The 26,041-nt window shown below is 38.7% G+C and overlaps 2 protein-coding genes across 4 annotated transcripts in view; both read right to left on the reverse strand.

Annotated features, from left to right (window-relative positions):
• Positions 1 to 10,187: 10,187 nt before the first annotated feature.
• Positions 10,188 to 13,239, reverse strand: LOC131433922 (proton-coupled zinc antiporter SLC30A9, mitochondrial). Of its 2 annotated transcripts, XM_058600537.1 has the most exons (8): positions 13,041 to 13,239; positions 12,759 to 12,979; positions 12,025 to 12,706; positions 11,835 to 11,961; positions 11,361 to 11,767; positions 10,969 to 11,297; positions 10,720 to 10,908; positions 10,188 to 10,658 (listed from the first exon to the last, which is right to left on the reverse strand). In XM_058600537.1, the coding sequence occupies exons 2-8, from the start codon at positions 12,852 to 12,854 to the stop codon at positions 10,614 to 10,616; spliced, it is 1,875 nt and encodes a 624-aa protein (XP_058456520.1). In that variant the 5' UTR covers positions 12,855 to 12,979; positions 13,041 to 13,239; the 3' UTR covers positions 10,188 to 10,613. The 2 variants fall into 2 exon arrangements, with proteins under 2 accessions (XP_058456520.1, XP_058456521.1); XM_058600538.1 differs by lacking the exon at positions 13,041 to 13,239 and having other exon boundaries at positions 12,770 to 12,947.
• A 9,985-nt stretch (positions 13,240 to 23,224) lies between these two features.
• The window catches only part of LOC131435359 (proton-coupled amino acid transporter-like protein pathetic), a 123,275-nt gene continuing 120,458 nt past the window's right edge, over positions 23,225 to 26,041 (reverse strand). For both annotated transcript variants that reach the window (XM_058603167.1, XM_058603166.1), the window contains 3 exons: positions 24,273 to 24,599; positions 24,003 to 24,215; positions 23,225 to 23,946 (listed from right to left, as the gene is read on the reverse strand). In XM_058603167.1, coding sequence (XP_058459150.1) covers positions 23,517 to 23,946; positions 24,003 to 24,215; positions 24,273 to 24,599 — 970 coding nt within the window. In that variant the 3' untranslated portion in view covers positions 23,225 to 23,516. The remainder of the gene's footprint in view (positions 23,947 to 24,002; positions 24,216 to 24,272; positions 24,600 to 26,041) is intronic.

Below are 26,041 nucleotides of genomic sequence, written 5' to 3' on the forward strand. Positions count from 1 at the left end.
TAAGGGTTTCATTACATAAAACCTTGATCAAAAAGTTCCCGGAATTGTTTCAGAAAACTAAAAATGCAAGATTATTCATCAAAATCGATGACTCTCCGTCCACTGCAACTGCAACACTTATGCCAGCGCTTGATCCTAGCCTCGAAACATTTTTCATTATTCAATTTTCGTCATGGCCAACACAGCCTATTGCGATTTTTCCATAATCTCGTTTCTGGTGCTGATACGCGAATAGTATTCGTTTCGTTTTTAGCCAAATGTTCACGGATAACGATGGCATTGTGTGACGGTGCGTTACCGTAGTCAGCGTTGCCAGGTTGCTAGATTTATCTGGCAAATGCCAGATTTTTCTTGCTTCGCCAGACATTCCATTTTTTTTAGATTTTGTCAAATCTCACCAAATCTCCACGAATAATTTACCCACGAATCTGGTCTTTTTCTGCGAATTTCTTCACGCAAACGTCTCATAACATCTCTCTCTAGTAGTCAATTTGCGGTCTACTGTCATTCATTCTTAGATTTTGTTGACGTTTTCGTCGTTCCGCTTCTTCTTCTTCTTCTTCACATCTGATGGCGTCACCGCACTTGAGATGACACCGGTTGACGGCACAGCGAATTAGCTATTTTTTCAGTTAATTTTCGTTTATATGGACCTTTATTACCGGTATCACTATTTATTTATTTATTTATTTATTTAGGTATAATCAACAGACACAATATGGTCCTAATGATAACTTCTAGTAATATATAAAAAATTTCCAAGTATCCTACTGCGTGATAGATTGAAGTCAAATCCTGATGAAACGCGGTTGAATGATCTCTGTAAGCCAATAATAGCATTGTTAGCACCGTAGTTAGTTCGTCGTAAAGGAAGTCGAAGAAATGCACTGTTGCGAAGAGCCCGGGGTCGGACGTTGATATTAATTTCGCGGAGCAAAGCAGGGCAGTCAATCCTATCGGTCAGAACATCTGCTATCAATAAAGCACGTGCAACATCTCGACGAACTTGTAGTGTATCGAGACCGATTAATAACCCGCGACTTACGTAGCTTGGTAGTTGGTGAGGATTGTTCCACGGTAAGCGCCGTAGGGCGAAACGAATGAATCTGCGTTGTATCGATTCGATTCTATGAGCTCCGTTTATGTAGTGAGGGTTCCAAACGACAGAACAGTACTCCAAGAATGAACGAACGAGCGAGCAAAACAGATATTTTAAACAGTGCACGTCTGTAAAATGTTTAGCCATCCTCATTACAAATCCTAGGTTGCGAGAAGCTTTAGAAACGGTATAGCTGATGTGTTGCTTGAATATCAGTTGCTCATCGAGAAAGACACCAAGGTCTTTAACTCACGTCGTTCTGACTATCGGGGATCCTTCCAGAAAGTAATCAAAATGAAATGGCTCCTTCTTCTTCGAGAACGTGATGGTCGAGCATTTGTCAGGATTCAATTTAATACGGTTTACTTTACACCATTCGGCGAAGCTCCACAACTGTCGTTGAAGAAAACCTGCATCTTCTGGGCTTCGAATGTAATAGTAGATCTTAACGTCATCGGCAAACGATAGACGAGGGCCCTCTAGAGTAAAGTTGACGTCGTTGAAATACAGTAAAAATATTAAAGGCCCGAGATGACTACCCTGCTGAATTCCGGACGAAGCGATAAACTCATTGGAAACGTGATCGCCGATTTTCACTGCTAAACGACGATCTACAAGATATGACTGCAGCCACCGAAGGATGTTAGAGCCGATCCAAGTCTTTCCAATTTAGCAATTGTTATATTGTAATTTATTATATCAAAGGCAGCAGAGAGATCGGTGTAAATAGCGTCTGTTTGTAAGCCTTTTGACATACCACGTAGCACATGAATGACAACAGGTCGGTGGTTGTGGAGCGCTTGGGCATAAAACCATGTTGAGTGTCAACAATATATTGCTTGCAGTGGTTGAAAATCTGTGCCAGATTAACCTCTTCAAACAGTTTAGGAACTGCACTAAGCGATGTGATGCCACGGTAATTGCTCACGTCTTTTTTGTCACCTTTCTTATACACTGGGAACATAAAAGAAGATTTCCATAAGTTGGGAAAAACTTCTTTAGTGAGTGACATCCGAAATAGTCGACAAAGGGGAGCAATTACACCAGTCGAGCAATTTTTCAATATAACTGCCGGTAAGCCGTCAGGGCCAGAGGAGGTAGACGACTTCATGCAAGCGGTGAAAACCAAGTGAAGTGATTGTGACCCTTATTATCGGTATCACTTCACGGTGAAAATCGAGTGAAGTGAATCTAGGCCCTTATTACGGAAGCCGCTTCAGAGACAAAAGTAATTACTTGGATGAACTTGATGTCATTATGAACATCACGCCACCAACATTTTGTCAAAATAAATAGTTTTTTCCACTACAGTGATCGCTTCACTATGCATGATACTGGTAATAGGTAAAATCAAGTGAAGTGACATGTAAGTGAAGTGAATGTGAAGGTGGAAGTGAGAACGGTAATAAGGGCCATGGACTATCTTCTCAAGTGAAGATAGTCCAGTGAAAACCTCGCTATGTGACAACGTGGAGTCACCAAAGTACGGATGAAAATCCTTTCTTTCTCGTGAAACACTCAAATTTTCAGCGCACTAACACGATACAACGTATTCACAATTTGAGAGTTTTACCGGAAGTCGCCTATCGCTTCTCTCATCATCAATCACAGACTCACGGCCACTTCTGAAACGTTCGTGCCACTGATAAACGACTTTTTCTTCAGAGTATCGTTGCCGAAATACTCTTATACCTCATAACATGGAAACATGAAATTTCCGAAACCGAAAAAAAATTTTTGATGGCAAAAGTCTGCATCTTCAAAAAAAATTTTGTTTGAAAAATCGACTTTCTGTGGGTTTGAAAAATCGACTTTCGGAAATCTCTTGTACTCCCCCCTATGATAATTTTTCAAGATCGAAAATTTTCAAACCTAACGGGTGGCAACTAAAATTTTGGAATTTTTTCGAGCCCTGTATGCTCAACAACAAACGAGCTCAGAAAGAACTAAGAGTTTGTGTGTGTGTGTGTGTGTGTGTGTGTGTGTGTGTGTGTGTGTGTGTGTGTGTGTTAGCTCTCTTTCTCCTCTTTCTGTTAGTATTTTCTGTTTTGTTCATGCTTGCTCAGTTTTGCTCAAAATGCCGTCGAAACAAGAAGTATTCAACGAGCGCATTGTACAGTTCTACGAACTGCACAGAAATCTCGGCAAATAGTATACGGTACAACATTTTAAAAGCAAAAATGTTGCGGCTTCGACAGTTTACAATATCCTAAGATGCCCAACAACTGCTCGTAAGGAAGGTAACAAAAGTCCTTGACTTCTGGACCAGAATTAAATTCGAAAATGTTTTCAATTCCAGAATTCCAGAACTAAATTCATAAACTGAATCCTTGATCGTGATTCCTAATCTAAATTTCGCAAATATGATTTCTAATACACCAATATGATTGATTATCGAATGGCGGAAGTGTGAAAGAATCATGTAAATTTTTATTCACGTCCTCCATGTTATGTCTCAGACATTACCTACTCGCCTTTTACCTGTCAGTCGTGAAGTTTGTAAGGCTATCTTCATGACAAATCTACTTTGATTATAAATCGATTGCTTCGAGCTATTACAATTGTTACAATTATACATTTGATACAATAATTTGCGAACCTGTTTTTGCCTTTCTCTATAAAAAGGTCTAAGAATTGGTGAAAAAATCGACTTTCGAACGGAGCCTTGGAGACCCAGAGTGTTATATACCATTCGACTCAGTTCGACGACTGGAAAATGTCTGTGTATGTATGTGTGTGCACTTTTCGAAGATATTTTACCGCTCAATTTTCTCAGAGATTGCTGAACCGATTTTAATAAACTAACTTTTTACCGACTGAACCGATTTTAACTAACTCGTTTGAAAGCTACTATTGGGCCATTGATCAAGATAGAATATCAAATGGCTGTGACTTTTGGTTTCGGAGATATAATGGTATAAGTGACGTAACCCACAAGACACGTTATTTTTTATCGCTCTAATGTATATAAGGGTGGCAATATTTTGGAATCACCTCTAATTTCTTTAAGCGCTATTGTTCAAAAGTTTAAGAACCTCGAAAAAAATCCCCATGCAAAATTTGAGCTAAATCTAAGGATAAGTGGTGCTTATCGGCGGTACAACGGGTTGCAAATAAAATTTTGGAATTTCTTTCTCAAGCTGTCAAAAAAAAAAGACAAATATACTTGGAGAAGATCTGATTTATTGAAATTAAAGATACATTGTTCATTGTTGAAAAAAATAGTGAACATTTGAAAACGGTCCGTAATCGGATGTTCAGCGAAGCTTCCGTTTGATGTCGGAACAGGAGCGTTGTACGGCCTTCAGGTCAACTTTGCGAATGCATCTCTTGATTCTACCAATCAACTGTTAGCAATTCGTGGTTCTCCAGTTATTTTTGTACACCAAGAAGCTAAAAAACCCCGAAGAAATCTTCGATTAGGCGACACTGAGGTAGATTTATCGGGTTGTGGTTTTTGGGTACAAATGGGATCGAATGGGTATTCAGGAACGATTGTGTTTGAATGGCAATGCGATGACGCTTTATCCTGCCAAAACACGTATTGTCCATCAGCATGATGTTTTTGAAAAAAAAAACGGGATCAAAACTTTCTACAAACATTCGTTCTGGTACACATCTTGATTGATTGCCATCCCAGATGGCTTGAACCATGGCTTAGAAATGCCTTTCTCGGAAATGACAATGTACAGCATCACTTTCTGTTCAAACTTTTGTTTGAACTAATATGTTATGTTCGGATGTACAGTAGAACTATCCGTTGAATAGTATCGATCGTTTGTGGGAATCTGCGTCTTCGAAAGAAGATTGTTGTTGTCCTTGTTGTTGAAGTCACGAGAAAGAGAACGAAGTCCTTTTGCGTCCATAATTTTGGCTGGTCTTCCATTTCAAAATACAGGCTCAGAGTTAAGATAAAAAATTTTTGCTCCAGATTCCAGATCTGAATGACATATTTGTAAAGTTTCTTCTAGAATTCGAAAATTGAACTTTTAAATCGGAATTCTAGATTTCCGATCATATATTAAGAAACTGAATTCAGTTCCAAAATCTAACCAAAAACCAATTCCAAATCAGAACCCAGAATAACACGGAAAGACCGAAATCAGCATTTTGGCGAAAAAAATAGTTGATTTTCTGATTTTAGTTAGTTATTTTTTGAGACAAATAAAAAAATCTTCATTATTTTTACGTTTTGTCTTTGACTCATCAGTGCAGAGCAGTTCCAATTGAACTGCTTAATGCTAAACTCGGCAGTTCAATTGGAACCGCTAAGCAGACGTAAAGTTTCCGCTACTTACCGAACACTGTTTGTTTCGCAACGAAGTACCGACGTACCGAACGAAAACGTGTTTTCGACTATTTCTGACCGATGCAGGTTTGGTCATTTAGGGGTTAGCCAAATTTTGTGCTAGGGCACATAACCGTTTTCATTATTTTTACGTTTCGTCTTTGACTCATCAGTGCAGAGCAGTTCAAATTGAACTGCTTAGTGCTAAACTCGGCAGAAACTTTACGTCTGCTTAGCGGTTCAAATTGAACTGCCGAATTCAGCACTAAGCAGTTCAATTTGAACTGCTCTGCACTGATGAGTCAAAGACGAAACGTAAAAATAATGAAAACGGTTATGTGCCCTAGCAAAAAAATTTGGCTAACCCCTAAATGAAAAAAATCTTACTTTTGCTAATTTAGATTTTTTAATTCTCATTCCCTTAACAAGAATAAAATATTTGTTGAAATGACTATTTTTTAGTTGAATTCACCAACTAAACTTGCTGTCATTTCTTAGCTAAGGCACACTTCATTTCCATTCAACTAATTTTTTAGTTATATTAGAGAAATACAACGTTGTTTTCAACCAACATAAATGATTGAATTGGTTTCTGCAATTTGCAGCTATATGGCGCACTGTCACCTAAAAAACGTTAACACCGTAATGACTACTAGCCACTAGATGGCACACTACTACCGAAAAAAATTTCTCTCGCGGTTGTCTTTTTTATATTGGCAGGCATAAATACGATGTTGTATTGGAGTGTGCTGTCTTTCAGTAATGATTGTGATAGATAAATAAAAACAAATTTTTGATTCTAATAACAAAATTAATTGTCAACGAGAATTTCGTGTTGGATTGAAATATTGCTAGTTTGTGTCCAGGATATTCGCCAACTAAACACATTCTTTAAAAATAAGAGATTTTTTCAACAAAGTAAATTCTCAATTTTAACTAATTTCAAAGTTATTTTGGAAATTTGGTTGTTAAAATCAACTAATTCAAAAACAGTAATACGAATTAGGCGCAGAGCTAATTTCGGTCGTTCCGTGAAGGAATCAGCTTCAGTTAGTTCAGTCGTAGTTTTAAATTCTGATCCTGTATTCTGGTACTAAGCTATGAAATTTTAAACTAAATTTTAAACCTGATATTCAATTCAGAAGTTAGGTTTGGAATTCTGTTCCTGAATCCAATCTAAAATCTGTTGTTGAAGGTGACTGCACACCCCGACGTCTGGAAAGAGAATGAGTGCTCAACTTGAGCGACAGCTGTTAAAATGTCATGATATTATTTTCATTAGTTTGTGAGTTATTGTGCTAAGAGTGACGCAACTTCTATTATTTTCAAAACAATGGATCAAAACCAATTTCGTGTTTTAATTACACACTGCTTCTTGGTGGAAAAAATACCATTCAAGCGAAGCAATGGCTTGAAAAGTGTTAAGAAGACTCCGCTCCATCAGAAATAACAATAAAACATTGGTGTTCATACTTCGTGGTCGTAGAGACACCGATGATACAGAACGCAGTGAACGCCTAAATGAGGCGGTAACACCAGAAAACATTTAAAAAAATCCACAAAATGGTTTTGAAAGATCGAAAAGTGAAGTTGCGTGAGTTAGCTGACATCTTAAAGATATCAAACGAACGTGTTGGCTTTATATCGCATTAGCATTTGACTATGAGGAAGCTCTGTTCAAAGTGGGTGCCGCGTTTGCTCACTGTTAACCAAAAACGAAAAAATCAAAACAATTGCAAAACTACATGAATTGGATTTCGAATTGCTCCCGCATCCACCGTATTCGCCAGATTTGGCTACCAGCGACTACTGGCTGTTCGCAGACCTGAAAAAATGCTCGCCGATACATTGAAGGAATCCAGGCAAAGTGTAATAAATATATTAAATTTTTATATCCTCTTATAAACAGAAATTCTAAGCTCTGTCTAAAAAAACAAATTGTTAATTTATAAACAAATTTTCAGACCAGCCATGCTTTATGCAGTACCAATTTGGTCAAGTTGTTGTTCCACCAAGAAGAAAACGCTTCAAAGGATTCAGAATAAAATTCTGAAAATCATTTTGAAGCGTCCTCCCTGGTTTAGTACAAATGAGTTACACAGACTCACAAATATAGAACCATTAGATGTAATGTCACCCAATTTAAATCTTAATAATTTAATTCTAACTCATATTCCAATAAATAGTTATTAAAAAAAATGCTCGCCGATAAGAAAAAAAGAGTTTATCGCTGAAACTGAGGCCTATTTGGAGGTAAAAGATAAATTGTTCTACTAAAGTGGTATTGGAATCTTAGAGTGGCGCTGGAATGATTGCGTTGCTCTTGATGGAGATTACGTTGATGAATACAGTTAATTTTGAACCAAAGAAGTTTGTAGTAGGTAATGCTAGGGACATAATCGCAAGATTGACGTAGAACTGCTGTCGACAAGGGGCAGATGCACAATTATTTTGGTACATTATTCTACTAATAAATTACCCATTTCAAGAAAAATCTCATTAGATCTTTGTAAAAGTCGTTGGATTCTGGAAAGAACCGAAGGTTACCATTTTCTCAACTTACAACACATTTTACAATAATTTCCACAAGTAAAATTCCGAAAAAAAATCGGTCTCCTCTCGTTTGGCGAACGGCGCACAAAGTATGTGCCCTTCCATTCCGAACCGAGTCGTGACACCCATGAATTTGGACATAATATGGATTAGTGACGACCCTTATTCTTATTGAAAATCGAATTCGTAAAATCAAATTAATGTATATGAGGAAACCCAATTAACTCTTTGCTTGATTCTATGTAGAGACACTGAAAATGGTTTGGAACTAAATGATTTAACCGTTATTACGGATTGTAACACTATCATTTATGGCCCTTAGAACTGTCGATTTGTATAGGTATTTTCTCCGTCGTGTTCATACTTTGATGAATTTTCTGCACTTGTTTGAAGCGAAAGCCGCACTGCAAATGGAGCAATTGATGAACATAATAGATCAAAAGTTGAAAAAGCGGTTCTAACGGCTAGAAAAATAGCAACGTATAGAATTATAAGGTTGACTTTTTTTTTGCTCCAATGCAAACGACCACCAGCAAGATCACTTTTGTTTGAAGCGCAACTCACACTGCGAATGTCCAACAGTAGATATGCTCGCAAAAGACTAATTGTTGTTTTTTTCTGCGTTTAGGCTTGAAGAACAGAACCTCACATTCGCCATTGACCGAAGCACCAGTTGAATAATGCCGGGTGTAGTTCCACTGTCTTGGCGTAGATGGCAGCCTGCGCATCCATGTTCCGTTCATGGATTATCATAGACTATGGCTACCAAACGTACAACAGGATCTTTATAGATTCGGTTTCGTGTTTGAACCTATTTTATTTCAATGTTTTCGTAATAAACGTGGTATTTACAACAATCTTACATCTTTTTCGATTCGTTTCGTAAAAGAATTAGAGAAAATACTCGAATAAGGAAAAATTTATTGTGGAATCAAATCTGGAGTAATTTCGTTACACTTTCGTGTTGTGAAAATTTGAAAATCCACCCAGGTGAGCATAGTAAACAAATCTTGTTATCTTTGTTAGGCATGTGTTATGTATTTGACACATGAACTGAAATTTATATAATTTGAGCCACAGATAAAATGAATACAAAATTAACCTCATATTTTAGTTCACGAGATATCTTCTAGAAATCAATCGATTCCACTTCTAACTCTATGGACTGCTACTTCCGGAACTTCTGGAACAGGTAATTGAAAACCAATGGCAGTCACGTACCCAGAGGGGGGCCCGAGGGGCCCTGGCCCTTCCCGAAATCAAAAACAAATATATAATTATTTAGAAGGTCTCAGACATGTGTTACAGAAATAACAAGATAGTAAATGTAAAGAAATGTAATACAATAACAGTTCCAGTGGAAAAGTTTAAAATGTTTATTAAAACACCCATGATCGAGAATCAGGTACATCAGTAATCTTCAGTAACATTATTTTTTTATCTTTGGGCCACTCCCGAAACGAAATCCTGGGTACAGGCCTGCCAATGGGGTCAACTGAGATTCAGTCAATCACCTATCATAAAGATCTCCGAATCAAAGCAACGACTTCTTTTTGCGTTGAGAATCAAATCGTCATTGCTAGCTGCTCCACATCTCCGGAATCCGTAGTCGGACTTCAATAAAATATATTAGCAGTTATTATACTACAGTTCATTTGAGGGGCCTGGGCCCCAATAGGACCAGCCTAGAGGTAGTGTGGAATCCGGTGGCAAAAAAAATGATACCAAAAGTAGATCCATTGGGTTCCTGCTTCCATGTGAGCTCAATTCATACGCGTTTTTCATCGCTTATTCTCATGTGATGATTCGTTATTAGTATTTATTAGGTATTTCATACGCTTTCTTCACTAACTTAATTCTACAATTTAGTTTTCTAATGCACATTATAAGGCTATGGTGGAGAGCTCAATTTGTTCGCGTCCTTTGTTTTTTTTTCTCGAATTCTATTTGTTAGCGTGAAATCTGTTCCACTAACGTAATTTTATTGATATGTCCGGGAGAAGTATCTCACCGGGGTTAGTTACCCTATGATTACTCGTACCCCAGTCTGTACCATGGGAAGCCAGGGATAGGAGTTACAGAAAAAGAGGCTAATGACCACTAACCTAACTTTATGCAGCCGAACTCAACACATTCAGTTTGATTTTTTTGTTGTTGTTGTGCTGTCTGCTAGTTTGTGGCTAAACCGACAAATCAAAAACAATATGCGCAGTAAGAGTTTCTCGTGAAAATGATTCAAAAATCGTCTTTTAGTATGCTGTGATTTATTTCTGCAAAATAGTTAAGTATTGTCTCACTGGTTTGTTTGGTATGCTGCAGATAGTGAAATTTAAACATCGAATAACTTGAAGAAGTGAACTATGTTCCCTCTCTCTTCAACACTGTCTAAACTGAAGCAGCAATGCTCGCACATTTAGTACGTGGATTAGTAATATTGGCTTGATCAGCTCCAGCAAGTGGCATTCGCCCGTACATCTTGCATGCCGCTAATTCCGTTTGTTCAGTACTACTAAAAAGCTTCTAGCAACAACTACCAGAGGTTTTCTAGTGATTAGTTTATTACAGTAACAATTATCCAATTACAATCACTGCCCGGTTTGTGTGTCCATGTGTAGCCTTAATTTTCGCTCCACTTTTGACTTTTGACACACTTTGTTATGTTGATTTCCAGACTTACAGAATTTCCAAATCACAATGTCGAATTTCGGGGAACTTTTTCTGTTGAATGCATTTTATTTCAATTATATCACCTTGCTCTCAAATATGAAAACATACTCACCCTTAATTTCATTTCAATTCGATCGATTTCGCCACCCATCAAATCAACGATATTTTCCCCGTGCTTTAGCATGTAAGCTTCCAGCTCGTCAATTGTTTGGAAGGTTCTGACTTCCTCCAGCAAAACATTCAAATCTTGCTTATCCAGGTACACTCGTGTCAGTTCTCGACCATCGAAATCCATTTCAGCCTAGAAAAAGACATATTTCCGGTTAAAAAAACCTCTCCGGGAAAAGTATTCAATTCCCACCTTGTACCGAACCAATGAATTTCCCATGTCGATCCCCTTGACATCATGTATGGCTCTGATCATGATATCACTTTCCAACTCAGCGTTGATTTTATCGAGATTCTCCTGTCGGATCGATCGCCCGACCAGCGCTGCCACATTAGTATAGATAATGAAGGAAGCCACACCACCCAGCATGCACCCGACTAGCAGAGAGCCGACAGCGTCCGGAATCGGCGAGCCCGTGTAGGTAGACAGACCCATACAGGTGGCCGCAAGCGCAACACTCAGAACTGCCGCTGCATCCTCCGTAAGTACCACGTTCACGCAGGGATCTTGACTGCGCACAACTAGTTAAAGATAGGATATATGATCTGGTCTGCATTCACTTAACACCCACAGAAATGACTTACCGTAATCTTTGAAGGTCATACCGAGTGCCTTGGCACCACTCCGGCAGCTATTTATGGCCACCAACAGTGTTGCACCCTCCGAAACCAACGATCCACCGAGGATGAAAAACGCCCAGAAAAAATCATCGATCGGATGAGGGTCTGTTAGACCCATAATACCGTGGTAAAATGAGAGACCCGTCCCTACGCAAAAGATTCCTACACCGGAAATCAATGAAGATACGTACTTCATATTGCTATACCCATACGGGTGATCCGGGTCAGCAATCTGGGTGCTTTTGTGAATGCCGTAAGCCAATATCAACTGGTTGATGGTGTCCGCTAGCGAATGGATAGTTTCGGCGAACATACTGTGGGACCCGGTATACAACCAAGCACCAAATTTGAACACACAATTTGTAGCGTTGCTGAAAACAAAACAAATAGAAACAAAACCGTCAATGTGTTTTAATTATCTGAGTGCAAAGCATTTACATAGCAACCGCTGTCAGAACCACTCGACCCGATTTGCCTAAAAGTCCTGGTTCCGAGTCCACAACGTTAGTACGGCTACCAATCTCGCGTCGATAATCGCGCAGTCTTCGTTTGACGGTGAAAATATCTGCGAATCAAAAATCAAATTCAACTTTCTTCTACTCAACTAAACTAAACACCTGAGTCTCACTCTGCTGGTGTCGTTTCTTTTCAATCTCCCGCTTCAGACATTCTTTCAGCAGGCTCTCCCGACTACCCCACACCTCAATCGCCTTTGCTTCGACATCTTTCCGCCAGTAAACGGTGATCGGTGGTTCCTGCTCGTAAGGTGACCTTCGCTTGGTTTTGGCTAGATTCTCCAAATCAGACGGTTTCAGAAGGAAATCGGACATGGCCCTGACCGGAGTTATGAAATTACGTTCTAGAGAAGACCGAGAGAAATCTACCCGTATTCGTTTCTTCGCCAACTGTCGATTCTTCTCGGCGAGCTGTTCTTTTATTTCCGCTTGTGCTAGTTTACTTTTTTCCTCATCACTGATGATTGGGTTAGCGGTCTCTTCGGAACCCTTCAAATTATCAGCACTGGGTTTTTCGATGATCACATCTTGCAATTTTGAGTCGACATTTGTTGTTGTTGTTATCAGCAACTTACCGCTTTTAGTATTTATCTCAATAGTGGTTTCCTTCGTTTCACTGGGCTGATCTTTGTCTCCCTTTGAGGTAGGAGCTTGAGAGCTGTACGAATATCCTGTAATACTGAACTGCTTTCTGCCTTTAGCCATAATTCGATTGATGCAGCTATCCGCTAGTATTTTTTTCGATAGCTTTGTGTTACATAAAACTGATAGCTTTCGCAATGAATGATACCCAATCTAAAAAGTACAAAGTTTAGAATAAATTTTCTAGCTCATTCTGATTATTTACCTGATAATTACGTCCTTGCCGCAAAACAAGCATATGTGGGACAACATTCTGACATGTTCCGACTAACTTAGCAGCATCCACCACGCGTTGTATCATTTTCACCTTGCCAAGCCACACAATGTCGCAATATGTTTTATACTGCGGAGAAATTGGTTGGAAATCGAGACTCAACAACCAATTATATCTAGGCTCAGATCGGATACGTATTTTAGTAAAAATCACTGGAGAAAGTTGCAGGTTTATGAACCGTAAACAAAACTGTTTCATACACAGTTACTATACCTTGGAATTTTCTTTCCACGTCGAAAGATTCGACACTTACTGCAGCTCTATTCCATAATAGGGATCGCAAAACATGCAATTTTAAGTAAAATCACTTCCTTCTATGATATAAACCAAAATATTCTTGTTTATTTTTCCGCTACTATAGATGCGCGACGCGTCAGAACCTGATTCTGCTCCAGCTGACTGCAGTTGTTGTCAGTACCTGACGTTTAGAGTAGCTACGTTGCTAAATTCGACGCCGGCCCGCATAGCGTTTTGGCTACCTGGGCAGCCATGGCCACCAGACGGCTACCAAAATTGATTCAGTGACGGTTGTCAAATCCTATTTGACAAAACAATGTCGCCTGTATCTAAGTTAGCCGAGCGTTTTTATCTTCTCACCTTCGCTGAAAATGTCAAAGATTTCAATGTGGAAAAATCCTGGTGGATACGGTTGTATCGTTTGAGTTGTATAACTGCCAGCGGTGAGGCAGTCGGTCACCAGAATGTCTGCCAGCTATATTTTTCCCGCTGGCAGCGTTTAGTCAGCCGTCTGGCAGCCATGCGTATGCGGGGGTTAGGGTGTTTCATGACAATTACAAAAAAAGGCGCAACCACTCAGTTCAATTAGGTTTTGCACGAACATGACATAACCTCACAAAAATGAACAGAATGAACTTTTTTTGACAGTCGACGTGTACTTGTTTACAGTTTAAAAGTTCATCAGAAGTTCATCGTTCGAATGTAAAAATTGCTCACACTCAACAGATGCATACATATATCGATCCTTGATGCTGGAAACACATGCAGGGCAATCTTTTTAGTTATTTTCACTGTGAAATACGTTTTTAACAGGCACTTTTTCGTCATTTTTTTCAATTTTAACTTGCAGTTGCAAAACAAAACAAGTACACGGCAACTGTCAAAGATGAACTTCATTCATTCATCAGTTCATTTGTGTCGTCATCGTGCAAAACCTAATTGTATGCAATATGAACGATGTGAAAATTTTATTTATTTATTTATTTATTTATTTATTTATTTATTTATTTATTTATTATTAGAAAATCTACAGACACATTGTAGTCCTAAGATAAATTCTAATACTAAGTAAAAATTTTGCTTGAATTGTTTTGCGAGGAAGGTTGAAGTCAAATCCACGTGATACACGATTGATCGATCTGCTCGTAAAAAAATAAACCATTGATTTTACAGCATAAACAATTGTTTCACCATTAGATAAATGGGTTACAATACATTTTATTGTATCTTGACAAGATTTCCAACCTTTCAATATATTGTTTCTACGATTCACAATTGAACTTATTGTACACGTGGTGTTCCAAACAATATGCAAACTGTACATTCGATTGTTTTCCACGAATTGAAAAAATTTTATGATTTGAATTGTTACGATACTTAACAACCTATACATTCTATTGTAAAAAGTATGATAGTCTATTAGTTGTGAACATACTTTTTACAATAGAATGTATAGGTTGTTAAATATCGTAACAATTCAAAGCATAAAATTTTTTCAAACATGTTTTCTTGGAAAACAATCAAATGTACAGTTTGCATATAGTTTGGAACACCACGTGTACAATAAATTCAATTGTGAATAATAGTGGATAACAATACATTAAAATATTTTTCAATGGTCAAAGCCAAATTGTCATTCAGTAATAGCCGTTCAACCGAGAAGGTTGTGTATAGAAGCGTACAGTTTAATAACGCTGGTTGGTTTACACGCGTTAAATACGACAACGGTTGAACTACAGGTAGAGACCTGTTGGTAGCAGCCGTTAAAACGTAAAATCGTGCTGCATAAGAGAGCCCTAGTGCTGGGCCAAGCTGGTGAAGGAAACAACAAAGGGCGTTTCCCAAACTCTACCCAGGCCGCAATATACAGCCACAAGTGCTGAGCAGGAGAGTGCAAAGGCACATCGAAGAGGAAGAGTGCAAAGGCACTTAGGAGCAGGAGAGTGCAAAGGCACACCGGTGCGAAGGCACTTCGGTGCAGAAGCATATCGGTGCGGAGCACTAGGAAGAAGGAGACAAGACAACTCGGTCTTTCCACTGCCATACAACACGCAGGTATACACCGGTGACCTGCGCTGGTTACAGCTGGCGAAGACGAAAGCAAATCGGAATTCGAGTGGTGCTGGATGTCAGGTAGCAGTAGCATCACGTCATATTCTATCGCTACAGTGAGCTTCAGCATTGTATCAACGTCCAGATACATCCAACAAGAACATCTAGAGCAACGAGGATCTACACGGCAGTGCAACGGAGATAGACAACAATTTCAAGGTAGAAGTTTTTTCTTTTCCTTTTGATTGAGTACTGTGTAGTGTTGGTTTCAAATTTTATTTTAAAGTTTAGTTAAAAATTTTAATGTAATGGATGAATCCATGGACGTAAATCCTAGCATGAATCCGATACCCCCACGAACGAAAAAATATCAGGAGAGCTCTTCTGGGCCTTGGATAGTCTTTTTTAGACGTATATCAAAGCCATTAAACATTTTTCAAATTAATAAAGGTTTGACATCACGATACTCTTCAATCAAAGAGATCATAAAAGTAAATAACGATAAAATTCGTGTTGTGGTAAATAATTTGAAACACGCGAATGATATTGTCTCTTCGGAACATTTCAATAAAGAGTATAAAGTTTACATACCCTCCAAAGATGTCGAAATTGACGGTGTTGTTACCGAAGCGAGTCTTTCGGTAGATGATTTACTCAAGCATGGTGTTGGTCGTTTCAAGAACTCTATGCTTGAGGGTGTGAAAATACTGGAGTGCAAACAACTGTACTCAGTAGTTCATGAAGAGGAAAAAAAAGTTTATCGCCCATCAGACTCGTTTCGAGTGACATTTGCCGGGTCTGCGTTGCCGTCCCATGTCTATGTCGATAAAATTCGCCTCCCTGTTCGGCTTTTTGTTCCAAATGTAATGAATTGTACGAACTGCAAAAAATTCGGCCACACAGCTACTTACTGTAGTAATAAACCAAAATGTATTAAGTGTGAAGGGCCTCATAAAGATAATGATTGCAACAAGGAAATTGAAAAATGTATTTATTGTGGGAATAGTCCTCATGATGATATTTCAGTATGCACTGCATTTAAAGTGCACAAAGACAAAATTAGGCTTTCTTTAAAAGCACGGTCTAAGCGCACATATGCAGAAATGCTTAAAACGGTCATTGATGTCCCCCCTTTGGAAACCGAAAACGGGTTTTCAAATCTAGAGGAACCAGAGGACTCTGACTCTGACGAAAATAGTGAAGGTAATTCGTTTATCACTACCCAAGGGTCAGTTAAGAGAAAGAAGTCTTCCTCCAAATTACCAAAAAAGACACCTAAAATTTCATCTTCAAAAAAAGATCCCCGTGTTAAACAAAAAAAGTCAAAACCAAAGACTGTGCCTCCTGGTTTGTCAAATTCACAAACCAATCCAGGATCTAGTACAGAAAAAGATAATAATCCAGTGGGCTCCATTTCACAGCCACCAACAGGATTACTGAAGTTTTCGGAAATTGTTGAATGGATTTTCTCAGCATTCAATATATCTGAACCCTTAAAGACCCTCATAATGGCATTCCTTCCAATAGCTAGAACCTTTTTGAAGCTGTTATCAGCTCAATGGCCAATTGTCTCAGGTTTTGTATCTTTTGATGGATAATTTATCACCCGTCGCAAATGATACAATCACTGTCCTGCACTGGAATTGTAGAAGCATCATGCCAAAACTTGATTCATTTAAAATATTATTGCATACTCAAAAATGTGATGTATTTGCTTTATGCGAAACATGGCTTACTTCAAACATAGCTTTAAATTTTAATAATTTTAACATTATACGTCTCGATAGAGACTCTCCGTATGGTGGAGTGCTTTTGGGAATTAAGAAATGCTATTCCTTTTATAGATTAAACATCCCTTCAACTTCTAGTATAGAAGTTGTTGCTTGCCAAATAAACATTAAAGGCAAAGATATTTGCATAGCTTCGGTTTATATTCCTCCAAAAGCACAAGTTGGACAGCAACAGCTTAATGAAATGGTTGAAGCCCTTCCTGCTCCACGATTGATTCTGGGGGATTTAAATTCGCACGGAATGATGTGGGGTTCCGTTTACAATGATAGCAGATCATCTTTAATACAAAACATTTGTGACAATTTTAGCATGACGGTTTTAAATATGGGTAGCATGACACGGATCCCAAGACCTCCGGCACGCCCAAGTGCATTAGATCTATCTCTTTGCTCAACATCAATTCGACTAGATTGCACCTGGAAAATACTGCCTGATTTACACGGTAGCGATCATTTACCAATCATCATCTCAATTAGCAGTAGCAATTGCATTGCTACTTCCGCTAGTATTCCATATGATTTGACAAAAAATATCGACTGGATTAAATACCAAAGTAGTATCTCTAGTATTTTGAATTCAATGGAAGAGCTCCCTCCACTTGAAGAATATGACTTCCTCATTTGTTCGATTCTGGAGGCAGCAGAACAATCCCAAACTAAACGCTTTCCTGGGCCAACGACTAACAGAAGGCCTCCCAACCCCTGGTGGGACAAAGAGTGCTCAGAGGCTAAACTCGCAAAACAAAATGCTTGCAAGACGTTTCTAAAACGGGGAGGAGGAACTCCTCAGAATTTTGAAAAACTTATGGTTTTAGAAACCAAGTACAAGAGCATACTTCGAGCCAAAAAATGTAGCTATTGGAGACATTTTGTCGAAGGTTTGTCAAGAGATACCTCAATGAGCACTCTTTGGAACACGGCCAGACGAATGAGGAATCGTACCGTGGGCAATGAGAGTGATGAATACTCGAACCGATGGATATTTGACTTTGCTAGGAAAGTTTGCCCAGATTCTGTTCCTACGCAGAGCATTATACGGGAATCTCCTCCAAATAATGGTTTTATTAATAACCCATTTTCAATGATGGAATTTTCTATAGCACTCTTGTCTTGTAACAATAACGCTCCAGGGTTGGACAGAATTAAATTCAACTTGGTGAAGAATCTGCCCAACCTCGCAAAAAGACGTTTGTTGGAATTGTTCAACAAGTTTCTTGAGCAAAATATTGTTCCACCTGACTGGAGACAAGTGAAAGTTATCGCCATTCAAAAACCGGGGAAACCAGCTTCCAATCACAACTCATATAGACCCATTGCGATGTTGTCCTGCATCAGAAAATTGTTCGAAAAAATTATTCTACGACGTCTCGACACTTGGGTCGAGACGAACGGTTTGTTGTCAGATACTCAGTTTGGCTTCCGTAGAAATAAAGGGACGAATGATTGCCTTGCATTACTTTCGTCTGACATCCAAATTGCCTTCGCTCAAAAGCAACAAATGGCATCTGTATTTTTAGACATTAAAGGAGCATTTGATTCAGTTTCCATTGATGTTCTTTCAGACAAGCTTCACCAAAATGGACTCCCAGCGGTTATAAATAATTATTTGCACAACCTTTTGTCAGAGAAACACATGCATTTTTCACATGGCGATTTGGCAACACTCAGAAATAGTTACATGGGTCTCCCGCAAGGCTCATGCCTCAGTCCGCTCCTCTATAATTTTTACGTAAATGACATTGACAGCTGTCTAGTAATCCCATGTACACTAAGACAATTGGCAGATGATGGCGTGGTTTCAGTTACTGGACCCAAAGCTATTGATCTGCATAAACCATTGCAAGATACCTTAGATAACTTGTCCGATTGGGCTGTTCATCTTGGTATCGAATTCTCTGCGGAGAAAACAGAGTTAGTCGTCTTTTCAAGAAAGCATGATCCCGCGCAGCTTCAGCTCCATATGATGGGAAGAATGATCCAACAGGTTTTAACTTTTAAATACCTCGGGGTGTGGTTCGATTCCAAATGCACGTGGGGAGGACACATTAGGTTTCTGATAACAAAATGCCAACAAAGAGTAAATTTTCTTCGAACAATAACAGGATCTTGGTGGGGTGCTCATCCGGAAGATCTAATAAAATTGTATCAGACAACGATACTTTCAGTGATGGAATATGGATGCGTTTGCTTTCGTTCCGCTGCAAACTCTCATATTATCAAACTGGAGCGAATTCAGTATCGTTGTTTGCGAATTGCTTTAGGGTGCATGCATTCGACACATACAATGAGTCTTGAAGTTCTGGCGGGAGTTCTTCCATTAAAAGATCGATTTTGGGAGCTTTCATCACGCCTGCTAATAAGATGTGAGGTGCTGAATCCCATGGTAATTAATAATTTCGAACGACTAGTCGAGCTTCGATCTCAAACAAAATTCATGACAGTATATTTTAACCATATGTCACAGGAAATCAACCCTTTAAGATATATTCCTATCCGTGTCAGCCTCCTAAATGTCCCTGACTCAACTTTATTTTTCGATACATCCATGCAGCGCGAAGTGCGTGGAATCCCGGATCATCTACGTTCGACGAAAATCCCAAAAATATTTTCAAGTAAGTTCAGGCATATTGACTCTGAGAAAATGTTTTACACGGACGGATCGCGAATTGAAGAAGCGACAGGGTTTGGTATGTTCAACAATAATGTTTCGGCCTCATTTAGGCTTCAAGAACCTGCATCTGTTTATATAGCAGAGCTAGCAGCAGTTCAATATAGTTTGAGTGTAATCGTCACATTAATTCCAAACCATTATTTCCTCTTCACAGATAGTCTGAGTGCAATTGAAGTCATTCGCTCAAACATGACTGGCAAGACTGAACCGTTTTTCCTGGGCAAAATAAAACAGTGCCTGAACGACATATTGAACAATAATTATCTAATCACTATAGTCTGGGTCCCGGCTCATTGCTCCATTCCTGGCAATGAAAGAGCCGATATTTTAGCCAAACGTGGTGCTATTGAGGGTGAAATTTATGAGAGACCAATTGCTTTCAACGAATTCTATAGCTCGTCTCGCCAAAGAACACTTGCCAGCTGGCAAGCTTCTTGGGATAAAGATGATCTGGGTCGGTGGATGCACTCAATTATTCCGAAAATATCGACAAAGGCATGGTTCAGGGGACTGGATGTGAGTAGAGATTTCATTCGTGTGATGTCTAGACTCATGTCCAATCACTACACGTTAGATGCACATCTCCTTCGAATTGGGCTCTCCGAGACTAATCATTGTGCTTGTGGCGAAGGTTATCGAGATATTGATCATGTCGTTTGGACATGCGTGGAGTATCGTGATGTCAGATCTCAACTAATAAATTCTTTGCGTACCCAAGGTAGACTATCCAATATCCCAGTTCGAGACATTCTTGCTTGTCGTGACCTTTCATACATGAAACTTATTTATCATTTCATAAAGAAAACTGGAGTTTCAATTTAATAAAGGCCCCTTTCAAGACTTAGTTCTGATCCCAGCTGCGTCCATGAGTTCAACCAATAGCTAAATTAGAATAAAAATAATGTAATGATACAAACAAACTCGAAACAATTTATGAAATTATTAACAAAATGTCTGAAAATAACAGCTTATTTTATAATTTATAGAAGTTAATCGTTTGGTTCAAATAATATTTCCGAGTAGATTTCATAATTAATGACGAGTTACCTAAGATGATATTTAAGTAATAAGAGAATATGTTTTAATAAATGCAAAACGTTGTGACTATGTTAGAATTAAATTAGGATAAGAATATTATGTAAAAGTGATGCTACGGCGAAGAAAAACTTATGTAAACTGCCTTAAGAAATAAACGTATTTATGAAAAAAAAAAAGCCAAATTGGGGAAGGTTTTGTAACATCAAATCGTATTGTTTTTCTACAATATTTTTTATTGGGGTATAACGCACCGTTTATTCTATAGTTGGTGCGACGTAGAGGTAATCAAAGATAGGCGTTTGTTACGGAGAGCACGAGGACAAACATTGATATTAACCTCACGGAGCAAAGCGGGGCAGTCAATTCTATCATTCAAAATATCAGCTATCATCAAAGCACTCGACAGCTCTCGTCGTACTTGTAGTGTGTCAAAACCAATCAGCAATCCGCGACTTTCAAAGCTCGGCAGTTGATGTGGATTATTCCAAGGTAATCGTCGAAGAACGAATCGTACAAATCTACGTTGTATAGATTCTATTCTATGAGCTCCATTGAGGTAAAGAGGGTTCCAGACTACTGAGCAATATTCGAAAGTAGAACGAACGAGTGTACAGTATAGATACTTTAGGCAATAAATATCAGTGCTTAGCCATTCTAAATATGAATCCCAAACAGCGAGAAGCTTTCGCAACAATGTAGTTAATGTGCTGTTTAAACGATAACTGCTCATCGAGAAAGACACCAAGATCTTTGACGGGTGTCGATCTACTAATCATGAATCCTTCAACACAATATTCGAATTTGAGCGGTAACTTTTCCCTTGTGAACGTAATGATTGAGCACTTTTCGGGATTCACTATCATATGATTGGTTTTGCACCAATTCGCAAAGATTTCCAATTGCCGTCGAAGGAATGCCGCATCTTCTGAGCTGCGGATGGTATGATAGATCTTGAGGTCGTCGGCGAAAGAACCTCGTGGTCCACCCAGACAAAGATGTACATCATTGAAGTACAGTAAGAAAATCAAAGGACCAAGATGACTCCCCTGTGGAATTCCAGACGTTGCAAAAAAAAATTCTTCGGAAATACAATCATCAATTTTGATAGTAAGACGTCTATTGCTGAGATATGATTGTATCCATTAAATGACGTTTATTTGTTTTTTATGTTTTGTGCAAAAGGCAATTAGATACCGAAACGTTGGAATTTTGAGTAAGTAGCCAGGCGAACAATTGCAGATTTTGCCACGATCTGAACTATTTTTGGTGCGACATTCTCATCACGCGGAATTTTTGTATTGCTTAGAGATTACATCACACTTTTCTATTTGTTTTATTCCGATCTTTCGATTGAACTCACATACGATTCAAAGGACATGCGAATAAAGAGTGTGTTTATATTATTTATTGATAATGTGTGTTCCAATCGTTATATATGAAAAAATTCTGTAATAGATAAGAGACTATTATTTTTGAAACAGTTGGTTAGATCCTGTGTATCTTTTATGAATAGTCATAATTTTATTCGGAATTCAGTAGCTCAGCAGCAAATAGATTCCGAATCCAATTCCAGATTATTTAACTTCAATATATTAACAGAATTTACAAAAAAAACTCTGTTACAACCCCGCACAGAAACTGTGTTTAGTAAACTTCAAACATCGAACGAATCAAGCACGAAACTAACGATTACGTTTTGAATAAGATTGACTATAGCAAACCAAAGAGCTCGACGGTTGCAAAATGCTCTATAGCTCGCTATCAAAGGGACATCGACCCGATAATGTCGATACGTTTTCAGGTTCCACGGTTGATGCAAAAGGTGCATAATTATCCGTTGACAGCCAGATCGAAGCGCAACGATCGCACCGATGTTATGCTCTATCGGTTCGATAACCAGGCTGATGATCGGACTGCTGCGGTCTACAAAATTCACTGGGTATCTGAGGACACCCACACTGAAAATCATTTCTACCTATTTTTTTAGGAGAAATCACTCATTGTCGAGCTCTTCTATAAGCTACCCAAAATTAGTTCGTTATCTACTGAAACTTTGAGTTGATGGGAAAAAATTCGTAGCGTGCTTTGTTGTGGCATAACCTTTGTACTAAACTTACTGTAACCTAAATTTTGAGGTCATCACTCGTTACCCAAAATTGGGTAGATGCACTTTAGTTGATTATGGGTAGGTTTTGACCCAAAATTAGGTAGCGGCTGGTAAGAGTGCAGACGACGGGTTATATCTGCCAGAAATTTATGCCGGAATTCTGCCAGAACTCTAACAAGAGTAAGGCAACAATGCAAAAACCGTTTCCGACAGAGAATGTTATTAACGGTTATGTTTCTGCTGGATTCTTACCATACAAGACTGACAGATCCATCGGTTCTACATTTTTAACTACGAGCCATGATATGCAAATCTTCAGCTCTCCAAACACTCATGTTTTCATCTCATTTAACTGGTTTCGAAACTCGTTTTGCCTGAGACGACTTTCCCAGAAATTTATTCGAATTTATCCACCCTACAAAAATGAATCATAAATCAAGATGTCAATAATTTGCGATCAATTATTTATATTTTTAGTATTACCAAATAAAAGCATTCGTGATTTTGTTTGAAACATTTATTTAATTTTTTAACTTATACAATATTTTGAAACAATGCACTAGGTAGTATTTCAAACAATGTACAGCTAAAAATAGACTCTCGAAGATCTGTCACACGATTCGTGCCTCCGAATTGCTACCGAAGGCCCCTAGCATAATGTTCATGATATCATTCGTTCTATTATAAAGAAGTAAAACGCACAGCTCCGTAGTCCCAACGAAAAGATTCCTTTCATCAAGAGTATCTTAATGTAAGATGGCATGATAAGGTTGGATTTTCCCTCTCGCTTCGGGTTATTCCGTATGATCTTTGCGTGTGTACAACGCGATGATTTCCTCAATGCTCACATACGACCCGGAGAACAGAGCAAATATCGCAAACACTCCGAAAACAACGTTTTTAACCAGAATCCACTTGAATTTTCCTAGTTCGTTCGGCCACAGGAACACAGTCTCCACGACGCACGGAACTAGCAGTCCCAGACTGGAGAAAAAGATTGCTCCTACAAGACCGATAAATGGTTCCAGATTAGGAACAGCCAATGCCAGACCTCCCATTAGGATCATTATGCCTGTACGGATGGCAATCTGAGAAATGTTGTGCTTGTCCTTCGGAATTTTGTTCTGAACCTTCCTCCATAAGATGTCCATCGGTACGTAGAACTGTAGGCCGAACGTGAACAAAATGGCAACTGCAATCAGTATTTGAACGATTTTGGACAAACTGTAAACGAAAAACGATAATTAATCTTGAGTAATCCAACATTTGGTTGTTCTTACACATCCTCTGTTGGCAAATTCAATGTTATACTTCCAGCAGCATTTTCTCCGTATCGTACGTAGCCGAAGAAGCCAATTACCGCATACAGAACTATAACGGTTCCCATAGCAGTATTCAACACTCCGGGACAGCCAAGAAAATGTTGCGGTTTTGCCATCGAGTTCTCCACGGGCATCACGACACCAATGCCTTCCATCGCAAAGATTACAGTGCTACAAAAAAACAAGAATTAAAATTTAGGGAGCATAACATTTACATTCAAAAATTACCTGAAAAACAGTGGCAGAGTAGAAAACGAGGTAAAACCTGGTTTATCATGAAATACAAGCGGATCCTTGAAGATGTAGTACAGCGTAATTCCAAAGGTTATCACGATGAACACATTGGCCAATGCCGAGAAGGGTACGAGAAACTTCAGCTGTCGAATTTGACCGATCGCCAAGATTGGTATCATCGTGAACAGAATGTAGATTCTCACGTCCCAGTCCAGTTCTCCTAGAGCATTTATCACCTTATGCAGCGAGTTGCCGATGAAAACGATATACACGCATCCTGCGCTGAAGTACGTTGCCATGAGACCGTAATCGACGAAGTTCCTGTGAGGGATAGCAATGATGGTATTAATTTGATTCATTCACTTTCATTTGCAAAATGTTAAAATTGCCAAGTTTACAGCAGCACGATTACAGATCAGTGCTGTAATTATCGGCCATCCTTCTCACTTAATCTTTACACTGAATGAAAACTTAAACCATTATTTTAGGAAAACACGCATGATTGAAAGAAATTGTTATCTTCAAAAAACTGTATTTTGCACTTATGTTCTTTTCTAATATTCATCGATAGTTGTTTCGAAATTTTACTTCTATTTGAATGCTCTTTACAGCGGTTTTCCAACGTTTCTCACAGTATTTTGCACTTTCTCAGGCAGACGGAGTTCAGAACGGATTCGCAGGATTCATGCCTTTAGGCATAACATCCACCTAATGCTGTCTCAAAGCAGGCATAAGCAGTTTTGGGGCACACAGATTAGCCCGTTTCGCTGTTTATGGAGCCTAGGCTTAGCACAAGTTCAGAAGACCTACTAAATCAGGTACATACTTTTAAGTGACTTTCGATAACTGCTCAAGCAACCAGAACATCACTTTCTTGCTGATTAAAAGTACACTCCGATCTTTTCAGAACTTGAAAGTACAGGACAAGTTCCGCGTGAACTTTCTCGCTGCATAGAAACTGAACAATGTTTTCTAGAAGTAGCTTAGAAGATCGTATGGTTGCGTCACGCGAACTTTCAAGAGTGAATAATTACTCAAAAAACGGGCTGTTTACAAATCTACTCAAGAACTTTGTAAGCTGCTTAAGCCAAATCAGTCCCTTTTATCCGAACTTTTGGTTAGGTGAGTACTTCCGTATGAATCGATCATCCACACTGAGAATCCCCAGATCACAAAACATCAGAATTGAAATTGTTGTTTCACGCCCCTGTTCTTTGTAACTTAAGATTATTAATTTAACTTGTATGTCTATTGATTTAACCATAAACATTCAGGTGAACATGCTGTCAGTTGGCTGAGAATGAAGATATTAAACCCAAAGCAAAAATCCTGATCATTTCATTAGAAATGTTTCATGTTGAAAATTCTTAATGACAATTGAAAACACACAAAACAACATTAGAATTAATTTTAATTAAAAAAAAAGTTCAACTGTGGTCCTTCGTTGGTCCAATACGTTGGATCATTGGTCCAATGAAAGTCCAATCAATCGTTCAACGGGAGGCCAACACGGTGCCTTCGTTTGCCGATTTTGAAATTTTTTCCACTTATTTTTTTTTAAACTAAAACTACATACCTGCACAATACGAGGTCTGTTCAAAAAGTTCCCGGAATTTTTTAATTGCGCGCGTCTGGAGAGTCCGTTGGTCAAATTTTTTTTTATTGTGTTGGTACATATGTCCCCAATGTATGGTGAAATTTTCAGCTGTATTCATTGTTTACATTCTGTCTCGTAGCGGCTGGTGTAGACGTGTTTTTTTGAG

The sequence above is a fragment of the Malaya genurostris genome, chromosome 3, assembly GCF_030247185.1.
Source record: "Malaya genurostris strain Urasoe2022 chromosome 3, Malgen_1.1, whole genome shotgun sequence".
Lineage (NCBI taxonomy): Eukaryota > Metazoa > Arthropoda > Insecta > Diptera > Culicidae > Malaya > Malaya genurostris.